At 38.2% G+C, this 17951-nt stretch overlaps 1 protein-coding gene across 12 annotated transcripts in view; it reads right to left on the bottom strand.

Moving 5' to 3' along the window:
* Nucleotides 1–17951, bottom strand: part of LOC107997064 (uncharacterized) — a 113210-nt gene that overhangs the window by 6960 nt on the left and 88299 nt on the right. For 11 of the 12 annotated variants that reach the window (XM_062072181.1, XM_062072185.1, XM_062072182.1 and 8 more), the window contains one exon: nucleotides 6083–6278. In XM_062072181.1, the coding sequence (XP_061928165.1) occupies nucleotides 6083–6278 (196 nt within the window). Of the gene's footprint in view, nucleotides 1–6082; nucleotides 6279–6358; nucleotides 17815–17951 lie in introns of those variants that run through there. The other variant, XM_028666350.2, reaches the window with a different exon arrangement.

Below are 17951 nucleotides of genomic sequence, written 5' to 3'. Positions count from 1 at the left end.
TGCAAATTGATTAGTTTAAAAATAAATTGATTATCCAAATAAATAAAGAAAAATTGATCAGCAAGAGTATCATTATACGGATTAATCGTAAGAAAACTTTAGAAAATCTCCCTTTCTAATTAATATAATTAGAGAAGTACAATGAGGGGCAAGAGAAAATACAAAATACGATATTCCTTATGATAAAACAAATCTTCAAGTTCCGTGTCATTAATCGTATCGATCAGAATTTGAATTTATTTTTTTGTATCTATTTAACCCCTGTAAAATGTTATGCAAAATGTCGAAAACCTATATCGAATATTATTCCAGTTTATGATAAATTTACTTATAGCATAAAATTTGCATCGCAATATCACATAAATAAATAATTTTTTCACGGCTTTCTGATAAATTGCCACCGGCTGAAAAAGATCTACATCTTGAAAAATGTTTCACACGACTCGATGGGATATATTATCGTTCTGGGACCTTTCCCGTTTCTTTATGGACCAACCATTCAGAATTTCTTCAGTTTCCAATATCATAACCAAAAATTTTACCCGCGAACACGATTTATCGATTTGTTTATAACGTATTTCAAAGCGCAGTTTAACAGGGAAAAAGGAAATTATGCGAGGCAAATTTATCTATCGTGTAAGGTGAGACGAAAAATTACATATCTGCGCAAAAGTTCACAGCTCGATGATAATAATCCGTGGTAAAAGTTTTTCACGTAACGTTGTAACATGAAACAGAACACTCGTTGACAATTTAATGACAGGGAAAAAGTTTTTAATCACGATGCTTTTTTTCTTGAAATGACGAGCGTTTCAGCGACGATGAGAAAAATCTTTCCTTTTCTTCTTTCCCCCACTCTTTGGATAATGATCTTGACATTTTAAAGGGGATTGAACTTTTTCGTTATAATTTATTTTTCATCGCGAAACTTCATAAGAAGAAATTTTAGAAAGAAAGTTCTCCTCGGGTGCCAACTTTTACATTTTGTCTTTGTCGAGATCGGGAGCACCATCTTGAATTATAAACGTCCAATACCCTTGTCAATTTTCGAGCAACTTGAGAACAGTCTGACGTTGTCATCGTGTTCAGAATCCCATTATCGTTCGAAACTGTCTTTGGATCATCGATCGTGTTCCAACTTGGTTCTGATCATGCTTTCAATCAATTATTAAGCGAAAGTGTTGATGCAAACGTAAGTTATGTGGAAGACAAATCGTTAATGTCGACTTGATATAGTTTTGACGAAACGATAGTTTTAGATTTAACAAGGGTTACTAGATTTTTAAAAAATTAAGTAATTGTATTAATCACACTCAAAATTTAAGTGTTTCTAAATCATTTCAAAAATTAGGAATACGTAAAATAGTAATTTACTATTAATAATTCATAATGTTGGTTGAACATGTAACAAAGATTTTTTTTTTTATACTTTGATTAATATTTCCTTCGTTATACAACGATTTGCTAAAAAAAAAAAATAAATAAATAAAAAAGTACATGTAAAAGCAATAAATATAATCAATTCACCATGCACGATTATAAATTTCAACGATCATTAATATTTGTTTTATAGTTGAGCGTGGCACAGATTTCATAAATCGTTGTTTATTCTATCACATATTTTTCCATCGTCCCATTTTTCATTTATCCGATAGAGCATCCCCTAAAATGAATTTATCATTACCAGTGGTGCAGGAACCATTTGAAATTGTTTATCTTATCGAAAACAGCAGATACAAAAAAAAAAAATTCGTACATACCTTATTTTCCAACGAAGCGTAAACAAATTCTACATTTTATTTCCATACACATCGAATTCTTTTTGATATAAAAAATATAAACAAATAAATAAATAATACGAGATTCGATACGCGAGATCAATTTGAACGATACGATAAACGCATTTATTATAATATCACGTACAAACATTTTTACTAATCTACTCTAACTCTCCAACGAATGAATTATCCATCCGAATACGCGCACACGTTCCCGAGATTAAAGTCGCCCCTTCCCCGAAAATGTGCCGTAAATTCTCTCGAAAGAAGGAATTTTAACGGGCAAACACGGCTCACTGTAAAATAATAAAGATACGGCGCGCACGTGCGAGACATTTCGTAGTCGGTTGCCTCTAAAAATCCTCTACGTCGATTGTGTTTAAAGGATGACACGGGAACGGAATAAAGCTTTGACGTAGCCAGATGCAATCTGCGGGATTTGTTCCCTTCGAGGAAGCATCGCTTTCTTCGGATGCAAAATGTATCCGGCGCACTTTGCATAGATCCAGCCCTCCCTCTTTTCTCCCCCTTCCCTTCTTCCCTTCTTTCTTTGCAGAGAGGGAAGGACAAGTCCATTACACCACGCGCATTGTCTCGCGTAAATGGCAATTCTATGGAAAAATGGTTAAGCGATGGGCGAGCGAGCATTGTCCATTCTTTCAAGCCGCTACCTTACGAACTCCACGCTTCTTGCTAGTGTGAAAAAGGAACGCTTGTCCTTCCTTTCAGTTTCAATCGCACCACGGATTCCCAACGGAGGAGTTTCTCGTTTTCCTTCGGATATGACATGCACGATAATCACTTGAACTCACTCGCCGGACAAAGGAACGCTTTCCGCTTCGTTTGCCTACTTACGAGAAGCAGTTCTCTGTTTTACTCGGATTGTGTAGTTTGATATATGTTTGGGAGAGAGAGAGAAAAAGAGTATGATGATATTTTTTTACCATTCGAGATCCTGAACAAGAGTTTTTACTTTCCAGAAAATTTTATTTTTGAAATTGTTGGAAGTTTTAACGACGATAATCTACAATCCTTTATATCTTAAATTATTTTCTCTCTTAAAATTACATTTGTCCGTTTCATCATACGTAAAACTTAGATGCGAAGAGTAAAATTATACCGATTTTCGTATTAAAATTTGGAAAACTTTGAACCGCTATAACTCCGAAGACAGCGACTTCCGGTCAACGAATGAACGATCGTTAGAAGCGAGGAACATTACCCTTTAAAACGCTTTTTCACTTACTCCGATACGACTTTTAGTTTCCGAGATATCATCGTGTAAAGAAAAAGTAATTTTTATTCATTTGCCTTGAACCTGATTAAACTTTATTAAAATGTGGAAAACTTTAAACCGCTATAACTCCGGAGATAGTGACTTCCGGGCAACGAGTGAACGCTCGTTGGAAGCGGGAAACCTTCCCCTTTAAAATAATTTTTGGTTCGTCTCGATACGACTTCCGGTTCCCGAGATATCGTCGTGCAAAGAAGAGCGTAATTTTTAATCGTTTACTGTCTCGATCCTTGCCGCGGATTCGGACCTCTCGCTCGCACCTTGCCTCACTGACCTATCCCAAACAAACGATAAACATAATTGCTAAAAATAGCATTTCTAGGAAAAATATTTAGGTCAGTAGGACGCCCTATTTCGCAATATCCGTAACGTATTAACCATGGATACTTTGAATCGTTGTATCTCGGAAACGGATCGAGATATCGGGATGAAACAAAAAGCAATTTCAATGGCACAGATTCCTCTGTTTCCTGAGTGGATTTTGACGACAAAATTTGGAATCTCTTCTCACTATTTTTATATAAAAGAATCTAAGCTTTGATGAAAGGAGACGCGAAATTTGGAAATATCCACGCAAAAATAAAGCAGTACAACGACGTAAAATTCATTTTCTCGCTGAATCCGTCCATTAATCACACGGGTAGATGGTCGTGATTGAAAAATTCACAGAAGCGTGAAGAAACACGAAGCAAACCGAAGGCGATGTAAAGACCAGGAATAACGTTGTGCAGGTGTGCAAGCTTAGTCGGGTTTCGTTCAAACCTCGTCGAGTTCGCGTACACTTATCCACCGCACGCGAGAGGCTCGTTGCGTCTAATAAACGGATTATTGCATCGTAATTAAACGCTTCTTCTACCGTTTATTAGACTGTCAAGACCAGCGAACGTGACAGTCGCGTGCCACATGTCCGTTGTTTTACAAATTATCGACAACTCGTACCGCTATTAAATTGGTATATCCAGCTTTACGAGTTTCACCCTAGTAATTTCCTGTTTGAATTTAATTACAGTAAACTCTCTCTTGACGGGCACCCGTGGGACCGGATCCCTGGCCTGATAAACGAATGGCTGAGTAACTGTTTCCATGCCTAGTGCATTGCAAATATAATTAAGTATGCATATTATTACATATATCGATCATACGGAATATTAAAAAATAATATTAAATTAGTTTCGATGAATAATCAAGTAACATGAGAATGGAACATCAATTTTTAAAACTTTCTTCTTTTTCTTTTTTTCAGTATTACAAATTAATTATCGAAATAGGATGGTTTTTAAAATAGATTCCATTTACGAATATTTATTTCGTATTTATTCATATTGCGTAATCACGGATCGAATTATTCAATATCTTATAAATAATCGTTGATACGTTAGATACATCATCAACGTATATCTTACGATAGCTGTATAAATTTAACCAAAGATCGATCGATCATTTTCTTTCCAAATCCTGTTCAAACATCTCTTATCACAGCATATCCAAACATATCCAAAGATCAAATACGAATCTACTCATCACCCTATTTATTACCAAGCTCGTGTAAACAATCCTAAATACATAAGATCATAATTATTTGCCGGATTTTTCGTCCCCCTATCTATATTCAGCCAGACGAATTAATTTTGCGGGAAACGGGGAAACAAGGGCTGATCAACAACAGGGGCTCGTAGAGATTCGCGGGCTTCGACGATTGTTTGCTATCTCCATTTTCATCTTTGTTTTAATCCGCCTGTTGATCTCGATCGAATGGGATTTGGTCAGTCTAATTATACCGCGTATTGTCTCCATGGTAATTAATTGGCCGCGAGAATTTATTATTCACCGCGGCCGGTTTAATCACCCGCGTTGAAGCGGAATTTCTAAAGCATACGAATGGGAAGCAATTAGCCCGTTGATGCGTTCATAATTAAACCTCGAATAAACTGTGATGTAAAGAAAGTATCGACAAGTACTTGGGGAGGGAAGAAAGCGATACAGGAGGGGAAAATAAACGGGATCGGTACGAAAGTTTTGCTCGTTATCTCGTCCGATAATTCTTTTCTATTTGTTATTACCTCCTGTTTTTGAACAACGAGAGAATAAACACGTTGATCAATTAATATTTCGGTATAAATACCTGCTCACTTTTTTTTCTCTTGTAAAGAGAATTGGAAACGTGAATGAAATTGTACATATACATAAGTCAGGAAATGAATTCTATTTAAACTATTATTACCAAACTCAAAGCTCAAGCCTCTCCAATCTTATTAATATATATATATATGATTCTTCGTATATGAACGAGAATCTCTTCTTCTTATTTTCTTTTTCATTTTCCAGAAAGTCTACGATTTCTGCCGCGCCATCTAACCCTCCGGCTTGCAGCAGAATCGAAAAGATTGCTCGCGATTATTTTGCCGCTCTGCTGAATTTCAAAGTAGAATTCTTTTTTCTTCTTTTTTCCTCTCTTATTCCTTTCCACGGACGACAGGTAGATTGTCCGCGGTCACGCAACGTTCGGGGCGAAATAGTCGAACGTCACGTGAACGTCCGGCCTGTCCCGGAAACGGGGATAGATTCCTTTTCAAAGTTTTACCGGATAATAGCCTTAATCAACGAGGCATTGAAACGTAAATAGCCGATACATCCTCTTTCCCCCCCCTCATATCGCGTAACTCCATTTTATGCGAGTGAAATTTTACCCGAGTCTGGTTACCCTGAATTGTTGGTTAGGTTAGGTTAGGTTAGCTCGTAATTATTATTATTGTCCATCTGCACGAACGTTACTTCTACGCGAAACAGGTGTAATTTTTATCTTCGAGGTGGATGAATCGACCAATTGGAATTGGAAAATTGGTATCACTCGTGTATATACGAGTCGATTGTGTTATATTCGTCGATAAGAAAAATCGGAGAGAGACGAATAATTGGATGTTGGCAATCGAATCTCGCCAACTTTTATCCTCGGAACGGACCTCGCTGTTATTCTATCCCATTCCATCCATATTTTATTCCCGTTTCTTACCTGCAACTTTAACGTCCTTCGCCAGGCGAGCATTTGATGCGCCTGTGCCCTTTGCCTCGCTCGAAGCGCCGCTATCACGGATTTCGCTTCCTCTAACGACGTCACCTCCACTTCGTTCCCATCCTTTGACAAATCGTTCCCCCTCGTCTCGGTGATTGCCGCCAAGGGACAGCTATCCATCGACGTCTCGTCAAAACTGCAATCAGAGATCGAATCGATATCATTATTATCGATCCCCGAGGGATGCAATCTCCCAATTTACTTTTTTAAAACTACCTTCAGAAGCGATTGTAACTGCAACTGAATCGGCTATTTCTTTTTTATTAAAATGGAATAAACTATTTTTTCAATCTTCTCCAAACGAAAATATTGAACATAAATATCAACAACAATTTTATTTATGCATCGAAATAACAGATACCGTGCATCTTGGGCAAAATAATCTCGATATAAATACAACAATCGTCGAATCAGCGCCATCTTCAATCACCGGCGAATGAAACTCGATGCGAGATTTCTAATCGATGGTCCCGATAATCGATTACCAATCGCTGGCAGGGCTCCCCCACGGCAAAGCCACGCGGATCCGAGGCAAATATTTAAACGGTTGGGCAAAGTGTGTTTCCCCGATTCGACCGAGACAACACGCTATATATACATATATATATATATATATAGCGGCAACGATAGAGAGAGAGAGAGAGAGATTCTCGTGTATCGTGGATCGGATTCCTTTGAAAACCGACTCGAAAACAAACGAGGAACTGTCGTTCGAAAGCGAATTCACCGGCTCGTCGTCGTCGTCGTCGTCCACCAGCTCTCGGCAGTGAAATTTAATAAGAACCGCAATGATTCATCGCGGCTCTGTACGCTTTCGTCCCGGTAAACCGAGCGTATTGAATGTCTAGGAAACGATTCGTTCGTGGGGGGAGCAAAAGATCTCTCCCTCGTGTTTCGCCGCGCCATCTACCTCGCCTCGTAAATTCGCATCCATCATGATTTACGGGTAAATCCTTATTCGCCGGGAATATTAATTCTCGTCAAAACGAATGTGGGGGAGAGGGGGGGGATTATTTGTCCTAAAAATGCGTAAAAGTGGATGGATAAGCTCGAACGATGGTAATAATTTACGTTATACGAGTTAGGTCGAAATGGAGCTGGTCTCGAGAATGCTTGTCGATTAAAGAGGGAGGATTTAGATCTTTTTTTTTTAATCTATCTTATATATTCGTGGGTGGATTTGAAACTTATTATAAGGTGAAAATGAAAGTTAATTTCGTCAAAGTATTTTACTGGAGAAATTGTGCTACAATTACACGTGGATAACAATTTTCCTTCTTTGGAATAGGGGGTGAAATCAACCCCTAAAGTTTCAACCTTTGACCAATTTTAAATACGAGTTATTTCTTTGTTTCTATAACAGACTGATGCATCGCACGATTAAAAAGTTTTGTTAAAAATGAACTTGAAATGCGACTTATATTGATTTATGATATATCGTCATGCAATATCTTGCTCCAGTAAATTTTCCGCGAAAATCACGCATTTGGGCAAAACATTTTGCACGTTCGAGATTTCGTCACAAATCAAAAATTATTTTCACAGCTTTTCCCTCCGCAAAAACAATTCATTTTTTTCACTCGCAGCTTGTAAAATCGCCCGAATTTATTAATTTCATTCTCTGTACACGATCGAGGATCCGTCGATTGAACGAGAGTGGAGAACACGCGATATTTCCGCAACATTTTGTATTTTCTGATACATTTAAATTTAAAACGTGTCGGATACGAGAATTCCATTCAAACAACCCCCCAAATGTTACTCTGCTCTTTATTCGAGATTTGCAACAAAGTGCAATGATATATTTCAACCGAAAATATAATCAATATCGAAATTCATAAATAAAGGGTAGGATATTATATCGGGTGTGGGTGCAAAACATTTACGATTTTGGGCTCAATTTGCATAAGCACACGGCACGAATTTATGGAAAATATTGCTTTTTCTTACCACGCGAGATCCAATCTCTAATTAAACCGAAATAAATTATGCATGAGTCACTCGATTCTGAGTCACTCGACACGATTGATGTTTCGTTTTTGTCGGCGACGATCGATCTTCTCGACCATATTTCGCGCGATAAACGTTAGCTTATTTAGATTTTGCGGAATAATAAAAATACTCCGTATTATCTCTCTGATTCGCGATATTTCCCCAATTCAGATATCGAGAAAACTATGTTCCATGATTAACGATTGCTTAATCGTGCGTTCACACGGTCTATTAGCTTGGTAGGAAGTAATTAAGCTACTTAGATAGTCACAAACGAATCTGCAGAATGCTAGTCCAGCAAAGTGTAAGGTCCTAATGAAGTTTCCAATTCTCATTAATCATCGACGCATCGTTAGTAATCTCTTAATTTCTACGCCGATTTATTTAACACCTGAGGTATATTTCACGAATCGAAAATATGTATCTCCAAATATAAATCTAAGAATTTCACATTATTTCTATGTATAATTATATAATATCACTTAAAATAACGATTCAAAATGAACAAACGAGTATTGAAATCGAATAACGATATACTTGGTCGTCCACGAAAAAAACCCCCTCCACAAAATTAAACCGAAAAAAACTCGAGTTTTCGAGTTCTCCTCCCCCCTCAAAAACTATCGAAAAACAATCCTACACGATTCTAATTTTATTCACCCGTATCCCGCACCTTTCAACTCCATAAATTCCAATTTTCAATCACCAAAAACCTTCACCGCACGCTTCCATCCACGGTTTAAACCTCAAACGAGTCATTTTTTCTTTTTTTTCCCCTCCCACGAACGAGAGCACAACCGGCGAAAGCCAATGGCCGGGCTGCTCACCATCGGCCATTAACCACGAACAACCAACGGCGGGGACAAACAAAACCGTTTCTCAGCCAGCCGCACGACTATCCATCGTAACTGTCCTCGCATGTTTCGCATGAATTTCCCTCGCCGGTTTACGAGCCGGCCAGACTTTCGTTTATGACCTCCCCCTAGAAATCGGCCTCTCAATTATCGCCGACAATACGCGCGCCCCGCTTCTTGCGATCCACCCTCCCCTCCCCTCCACGGCCGCCATGCTTTTTCCACGCAGCACGCTTCCACCTGCAGGATTACTATCGCAGTTCGCAACGCCAATCGGCGAATCGCGAAACGCCAGATGGCGTGGAACGGCTAAGGGTTGCGCCAAGTCAGTTTGGGATCTTGATAACAGGGCAGCTGACGCGACACCTGGTTTCTCTCTCTTTTCCTCTTCGCGGTGGAAGATGTTGTTTACTCGCTTCCTTCCATCATTTGATACAATTTTGCAATTTGATATTATCTGTTCCTGGGAATGGTATATCAGGTGATATTAATGGGATTGATCAATTACCTCCAAAAATCCTCCAATTAGAAATGGTATAAAAAATTATTAAAAATGCGTGTCTTGTAGCAGTCGTATTATAAGTTTGATCATTATTAATTCCATTCGAATAATTAACCTTATTGATGAACCTAATATACCGTAATGCTAATAAGAGGAAGGTTCTTGGAAAGGAGTCTGGTTGCAGTTGGTAAAATTGTCGATTCGAAATATGTTTTTTCAATTCGATCGGGTAAAATGATAGGGTTAATTTCTATTGCACGAAATGAAAGGAAGGGTGTCGAGTGTTTGCAAATTTTTACCAATATTCGATAGAAACGATCGTTTAAAATTTTTAGCAATAAATAAAGAATCGCTTTGATCATGATCGATCCCTTGAACGGTAAAAAAAGGAGTTTGCAACAAAGAGGACCAACGATTCAAAGGAATGCCAATCGATCGAAGCGTTTTGGAAACGAGATACATGGAAGAATGGATGGTAAAAGACTGGCGCGCTCGATATAGGGCGAATAAATTCAATACGAGTTCTTCGATTTTCAAAGGGTTCATGAGTCGACGCGATCCGTTGATAAAGGTTATCCGTCGATAAAACCGATCGACGATGCTCGAGTGGAAAAACAACGATGATGGCCCCAGAAAGACGGTCCGATATTTGCCAACTATATTCGTTTCCTTTTATAAAGAGAGACGATTACTATGATTTTCAACGACATCGATACACAAAAATATCCGCAATCTCGAAAACGTAAACGATACTAAAGCACACACCTGCGTTATCGCTCGCGACTTCCGGCTGTGGAGCGGTTCTGGTGTAAACCGGAAACTTCTATCAATCGTTAAACAAGAAACCCTCGAACCGCGAAAGCTATAAATGTTGGATAATAATCGCCAGAAACGAAACGTTAAAAAAAGTATCGATTTTCGTACAGATTCGGATCATTAATACACACGGTTAATACAGAAGGTTTATTTCAAAGTACGATTTTAATCATTTCTCGATTCATTCCAACTGCGTTTCCCTATTAAGCCGATTAATCAAGGATTCTATTGTAACCTGGCTCCGCATTGATTGTACACGATTAAATTAATTTCCCCGATTTTAATCGAAACTAGAGAAGGCTAACGCCTCGATCGATGCCGATGAGAGGGATGAAACATGTTTATTTAATTAAAAGGAAAAAAAAAAAAAAGCACGTTTTAAACGCGCGATATCGCATTAATACCCGTTGGATCGGAAAGTGCTCCCAGATTCGAATCGGAGGGAATTATTATTTTCGTCTGTTCGGCCGTTCAAAAATATGACGTGATATAGTGCATCGTCGCTTGCATAGCTTGAGAAGGGTGAAGAAAAAGAAGGGGAGAGGAGGGGGGGGGGGAGAGAACGTAATCTCTCTCTCCGGGAGACGAATGACTGCGTCACTGTGGCTTAAATAATATCTCTGCTGCTTCGATAAATTATATCAACTACCGCGAGCACGAGCGATAGCCAAGGTTCTGTGTAGAAAAAAAAGGGAAAAAAAAGAGAAAGAGAAAAAGTTTAACCATTGAAAACATTGGTTACAATAGTGATAATAGTAATAATAATAATAATAATAATAATAACAAGGATAATAATAGATATTCGTGGAAATATAACGTGTAATAATATAGTGGTGGGTAACAATAGTAGGCAGATAGTGGTTAAGAATAAAACGTGGTGAAACTTGGAAATTAAAAATGCAAGTGGAGAAAATAATGGGTGTTTTATTTGCGTCGCATTGTCAGGACAAGGCAAGGATGTTATTCATACGATGCAAAAAAATATAATGGAACGCCCATTCCCTGCCTTTATCTCTAAACCATTATTATTTCTTTTTGCAATGATCAGGCTTGTTTTTTCACCTATTCCGTGTACAACAATAACGGATATCGGATATTATCTATTGGATGATTTTTGCGAAAAAATGAAAAAAGGTTAAAAATAGATTTAATCCGTGTACATAATTCAAAGGTTTTATTGTCAGTTTTGGAACAGAATAGAATCTCTGCACAGTTTATCTAATATTATCAACCACTTAACCTCTGCGGAACTTTAGAGAGGCAACCCACATATGCCAAAAACAAACTTGGAAACTGTATGAAACACGGATATATATGTATATGTATTGCATATATATTAAATATCTCTCTACTTTAACAATTAAAAAGTTTCATAGAAATGAAAAAGTGCCTGTAAATTTTCTTATCCAAGTAATCTTGTTTCCCTATTAATTCAAACAAATTGAGATCGATTTTCTTCTACACGTAATTATTTATAGAAATACGGGGCGAATGTATTATTAAACGAATTAAAAAAGTAACGTGAACGTAAAACTATTTTTATAAAAATGATCTTTCCTAGAAAAATATGTTGCATCGGTTGCCCGATAAAATAAAATGATAAAATGGTTGGAAACGCGTTAGAACGTATACCTTTTCTCCAGGTGCAAAGCTGTAAAAACTGCACGTCTGTATATTTTATCGAATCGTATCGCTGCGACGTTGCAGATGCTAGCTGCTCGAAATCGGGGTTTCTACAACCTCGAGGAATCGATAATTCGTACAAAAAACGACGGCCTTGTTGTGTCTAGTATCGCGTCAAGATTAAAACTTTGCTCGTTCGCAGAAATTGCACGGAACAGACGTATCCGAAATATCGATTAGCCGGGTAAACGATCGAGTTTCCAAGAACGACGACGCGCAAGGGAAAGGGTAATGTTCGAGAACGTTTTTTTCTACAATCGGTAATTTAGGAAAGTTACGATATTACCGATCGCGAGAACTACGTGGTTGGTATGCGATCTCTTCGACGAATTACATCGAAGAACTCGTTCTCCCTCAATTTTGCATAATTTTGAACAGCATGTAGAAAACGTTCGTCTCCTGTTAAGCTTTTACTACGCTTGTTACGCATTCTTGCGTCACATCCTCGTTAAGGATCGTCCATGTTACGTCCATGGTTGATTTATAATTTTTTATCCGATATCACTATGCATAGGGAATATTTTTTTTTATTTATATCGAATTTAACTTATTTCTCAAATTTTCTCCAACTCTGATTTTGACAATACAGGCATCAATCAACTGTTTTTATAACCGGACAATATGATACTTTTCATCTAAACGTTAGTTGGACAAATGATCAATTCTACTAAGGGAGATTTGGATAACTTTTTCTCTTTACATATGTTGATAACACGATTGAATTTTCGAATGTGAAAAATTTTAATTGGACGTCAATCGTTGAATCAAAGTAGATTTGATGGAATCTCAATTTTAATTTTAATATTTGATTATTACAATATCGTAGAATTAAATGTTAAAAACTTCAACGGACGAGATACGGTTTTAAAGAAGAAATATTTTCGTGTTTGCGAATTTTCTCCCTTTTACCTTTCCTTTTTTTATTTTTATTTTTTCTTTTTTTTTGTTTCAAACGGTGACGATCCTCAATTACTCAACAATTTTCCAATTCACTTGGCTCCAAACTGTCTCCTCCTCCCCGTTTCTTTCCTTTATTTTCAAATTGGCTCGAAGCCACAGTCTTTCAATAGAATATCGTGATAATCGTTTTGCTTAGTATTCTTCTTTTGCATTTACTCGATCCGATCCAATCGACGCTGTGTAATACATATCGGATAGATCGGAAGATAAAGATGATGCCTAACGGATCGATACTCGAGACGATATTAAAACCAAAAATTATTCCACCTGCTTGTATCGTTTATACGTTGATGCACACGTGATGTAAAAATTATTCGAGGCCCGTGAAAATCCCTGGCCCGTGCATAACAAATAATTACGAGTTTGCGCCAGTTTCGAGAATTCAGTTTGGACACACGGTTCGACTCGCTTTATGGGAGCGATATTCGGGAAAATCGTCGGGACGTGACTGGGCCGGCAACTCGAGTGATAAATGGATCGTTTAACGGGTAATTCCGATCGTTATTAGCGAATTTGTTAACGATCGTTTCGAAAGGCTGTTTTTCACCGCCAATTTTTATCCGCGAGCGTTTCTCCTCTCTCGATATTAAGCAAGCTGTTCCGATGTCAAACGATGCGCCCCGCGAAGAAAAGCTAATAAAATTCCATCGAGACACGCCGACAGAGGAAACGCGTTTATCGCGAGATGTCGCCCGCCCTCCGCATCTGATCGATGCCAAGACCCGAGAAATTTTCCCACCTTCGACTTCCCATCTCCCGTCTCACGAATTCGGATTATCCCTTTGTGACGACGCGGTGAAATTACAACGAACGGGCTACCTTTAAAAATTTCTTCCTTAAAAAGATTTTTAAAAATTCGCTCCAGTTAACAATCTTCCTTCTGGATTCCAATTTGTCGAATTCTTAATTATTCCACGCTTCTTTTATCCAAATAATTTCACGTGCAGCCTAGAAATTAAAAATTGGATTAGTATTGTGAAGGAAAAGGAAATGATCAAAATTATTAATAAACGAAGATTCCAATTGGAGATAATGCTGCAAATTTAAAAAAAGGCGGGTCAATGTTAAAATTCCCCGAAATCGAATTAAACGGCGCGTATAACATTATCACGGGAAAGATATTCACTGGCGGATGCATTTTTCCTGCCACCCATAATTCGTGAAAACGAATGCGAGTTATGCCGCGTTTTCCACACCGCGCGAACGGGCGGAGGACGCGCAAAAGTATCGGCCATCACCGTGAAAATTTCGCGATTATTCTCTCCGACCACGTCACGTTAATTATAATCGAATCACCCATAGAATTCCGCGCTGTACAGCCCGCCACAAAATTCTTCGTGAAACTTTTCACGAATTATGTTTATCACGCCGTGATATCGATCGATCGAGTAATTATTTTATAAGCTCCCCTTAAACAGAGCAGAGAGATTTTAATGCTTCACAATCGAAGGCATTATAATTTTCGAGGTGATAAAACGAATCCAAGACTTCTTCCCCCATTTTTCGATGGACGAAATATACGAGCAGCAGCAGCAGGGTGGGTGGAGAAACAACTCCCCCGTATAATTCCAACTCCCTAATTTACATGGCAATGATTCCATTCGTCGGAGGAAGCGGTTTCGAGCACGATCTATCAATTACTGCTATCGTGCTTGGAAACACGAGGAATCGATAACGTTCGATCATCGTACGGTTAATAGGTATGAGAAAACCTGGCTCGTTGAATTTTCATTTCACATTCAATTTCCAACCCCCATTAAATTAATAGCCCTTGATATATGGACACGATGGACGAATGAACGGGCGGGGATACATTTTATTAAAACAAATCGTAGAAACGTGAAACAATCGGAGGGAAATCCTCGGCGTTACTTGTGCCTGTAATGAAATTTCATCGCGTTACATGTGAGAATAACCTGTTCAAGTATTTAAAATTAAAATTAGAATTCGAAAAAAGAAAAGATCAATCGTTTCGAGATGAATTTGTACTTTTCTCTTCCTTCGAGCGAAGAAGTTTCTTTCGTTTTACGCGATTATTTTCTTGTTATCGTAGAACAGTGGATTTTTATCATGAAAATAATAGGATTAAAATCGACGAAGAAATTATATTAAGAAAAGATTCTGAAAGAAAGAGGCTTCGAATTTTTTTTTTAAGTTATAACAGTTTAAACTATCGATGATAACTTAGGTAGCTTGATTAACTTTTCGATTCCTTTCTCGAAATATTTTAATCAATGGTTCGATTCGATCAAACAGAAATTTAAGAAATTTTTGGAATTGAAGAAACGAGGGGAAAGTTGGTGGCCCTTCGATTCGTAAAAATTGTATTCGCACAATTTTGGAAAGAGTTGTTGCTATTACCGTAGGTAAAGTCTGTTTTGAAGGAAATCCATCGTAAATTCTGTTATGAAATAAACAATTTATGGGGAAACTTTGGCAACAACTTCTCGAATACACTTTACGCTTTGGTCGCGAAAGTCGAAATTCTTTGTGGATATTTAAACTCTGCCTCCGACTCGGTTCACCGATTTGAAGGCGTTACTTTTTTCTCCTCCCCCCGCCATCTTTTACCACCCTAACATTGGAAAATATTTGCCCTGCTTATTCAACTTTTTTCTCCATTGTCGACTCCACCGCTCTCCCTCTCTCATCACCGCCCATTCTCGAAAATTTCTCCACTTAAACGCCCCCTCATCCTTCCCTCGTCACGCCTTTCCTCCTCTAATCTTATCAGGCAACTGACTTCTCTCGTTAATCGCGCATCCTTTAGCCCCCCATTCCGCGAAATGCAAACACGTCAGACGCTTTTCTTCGACCTCTACGATTTCCTCCACGAGGAAAACGAAGAAGAAGAAGAAGAAGAAGAAGAGGGGAGAAAGGCAGAGGAAACGTGTACGCCGCCGTGTGTGCACTCCTCTTTGATCGTTGACTGAATCTTGTAACAGGAAGAGGTCGAAAAATTCTCCACGTTTCGCGAATAATTCAAGAGACACGTTTGGATAAAGTCAGATTTAAAAAGATAAACCCGCCAGGGAATATCGGTGACTTATACGCGCTTCGTGAAATTTTCGCCGTGTTGTTCGTCAGAAACGACTCACCAATTCTTTTTCTCCCTCCCCTTTTTTAAATTCTAATTTACAAAATATCTGACAAATCTCCTCTTTTTCTTAAATATCTTCATCTCGTATATACTTTTCTCCCACACACTTTTGTCTAGAAATACGAATCCTTTGAAATAATTGCGTTTTGCTGCATCGCGAGAGATATTTGTCCGACGGGGGAGTTTCGTTAAGAAGGTGTCATCAATCACCGATGCTCTCTTGTCGGTGGGAGGTCTTTGAAAATATTCAAATGTCGTGAAGCCACGGTATTCGAGAGTGTCAGTGGCCTTAACGGAACAAGCCTCGTTCGATCCGGTCTTTTCTCAGAATTTGTAACACGTACTGCAAACCGTCCATCGCGAATACACCGATGAATATAACATATCTGATATCCGCTTCGACGCGGTTAAACATTTTCACCGTCATAATAAGAATTATGATCGCGTAAAAATGATCGATCGATCGTTACTCTTCTTTTCTTAAATAACTACGATATATATATATATACGTATATAAAATAAATTAAAGGATAAATATAAAACAAACGTATATAATATACAGGTTGATTAAGACATTATTTTTCTCTTATAAATCGAATCTTACGAGATAAGAAAAAAAATACTGGGAATAAAAGTTCAAAAGTTACACTTTATACACGTGCATAGAGGTCGTAAAATCGGTCGAATGTAAAGTAATGAAATATTACACGTAGTAAAAAGTAAACGTTTTGACGTTACAGATATATGGCCGGATGAGAGCGTATCTTAAACTTCTCTCAACTTGGGTAACAATGTAAATTCACACCGAATATCGATTTATACCTTCTGATCATATATTGTATACGTTTTATGATCGTCTGTCCGATCTAAGAGAGAGAGAGAGAGAGAGGAAAACAACGAGGCAAGACAAAGCCGAAAACTAATTCATCAGATCGGAGAATTGGGGTGCGAATGGGGGGCGTTTAATCTCTGCTAAGCTGGCTAAGCTTCGATTCGAAACGGCTCCCTCCTTCGGTGTTTTCACACCGAATCTCTGCAACCTGTGGCGGAATGGAAGTTTGCTAAATATTTTCCCTGAGAAGTGTTTAAGTGGGAGGACAGGTCGCGCGGGAAAGGTCAGCGAGATTAATGAAGGCTGGAGCAAAATGGTGGATGCAAAACGGGCGTTCTCCTCGTTACAGGAATCGCCCTCCCTCGAAAGGAGCTACGTATCCGACGTGAGAATCCTTATTTGAGGAGAATCTCGAGAAAATGGAACGAAAATTTTGTGCGAGGGGAGGAGGACGATGATTAGGATTTTCGAATAAATTCGATTGGTGATCGGAGAAGAATTTTCGTCCCTTTTTATTCGATGATCTTTTGGAAAAAATTATTACTCCATTTTAGAGAATGATCGAATACTCTTTTGCCCAGGGGGTTGTTATTTGAAGGTTCATGATGTATCGAAGAGTAAGAGGCCTGGAATCGATATGTGCTATCAGTATGTGTCGTAATATCGGGCTGTATCGGTCTCACGTATATAACACCGAAAGTATCGGAATTATTCGAATCGATATCGAACCATATATTCAGTAAATATAAAGAGTTAAGGGAAAAATGAAAGGAATCGAAGAAGCTCAAGTGTATTATATCGTATTTATATCAAGGGTGAGAAACAAAGGATGAAAAATCACTTTGACATCGTATGGTTCTGTAGAAAATCGCAATCGCATTTGCTCTTTCTTATTAAGAATCGTTATTCGAGAAATGATGCATTCGACAAAATACTTACGTCGATAAAATTTCTCGCTCTAGATTGTTTTTCAACTTTACAACTTATCATCTTTCGTTTTCCTTCGTTACGATACGCTACAATAACTTTTTCTAGCCATACTCCCGTCCAATCATTCGCTGTTATACAAA

The sequence above is a fragment of the Apis cerana genome, linkage group LG3 (genome assembly GCF_029169275.1).
Source record: "Apis cerana isolate GH-2021 linkage group LG3, AcerK_1.0, whole genome shotgun sequence".
NCBI classification, from domain to species: Eukaryota; Metazoa; Arthropoda; class Insecta; order Hymenoptera; family Apidae; genus Apis; species Apis cerana.
The sequence above is the reverse complement of the archived record's forward strand: the minus strand, read 5'-3'. Positions and strand labels throughout refer to the sequence as shown.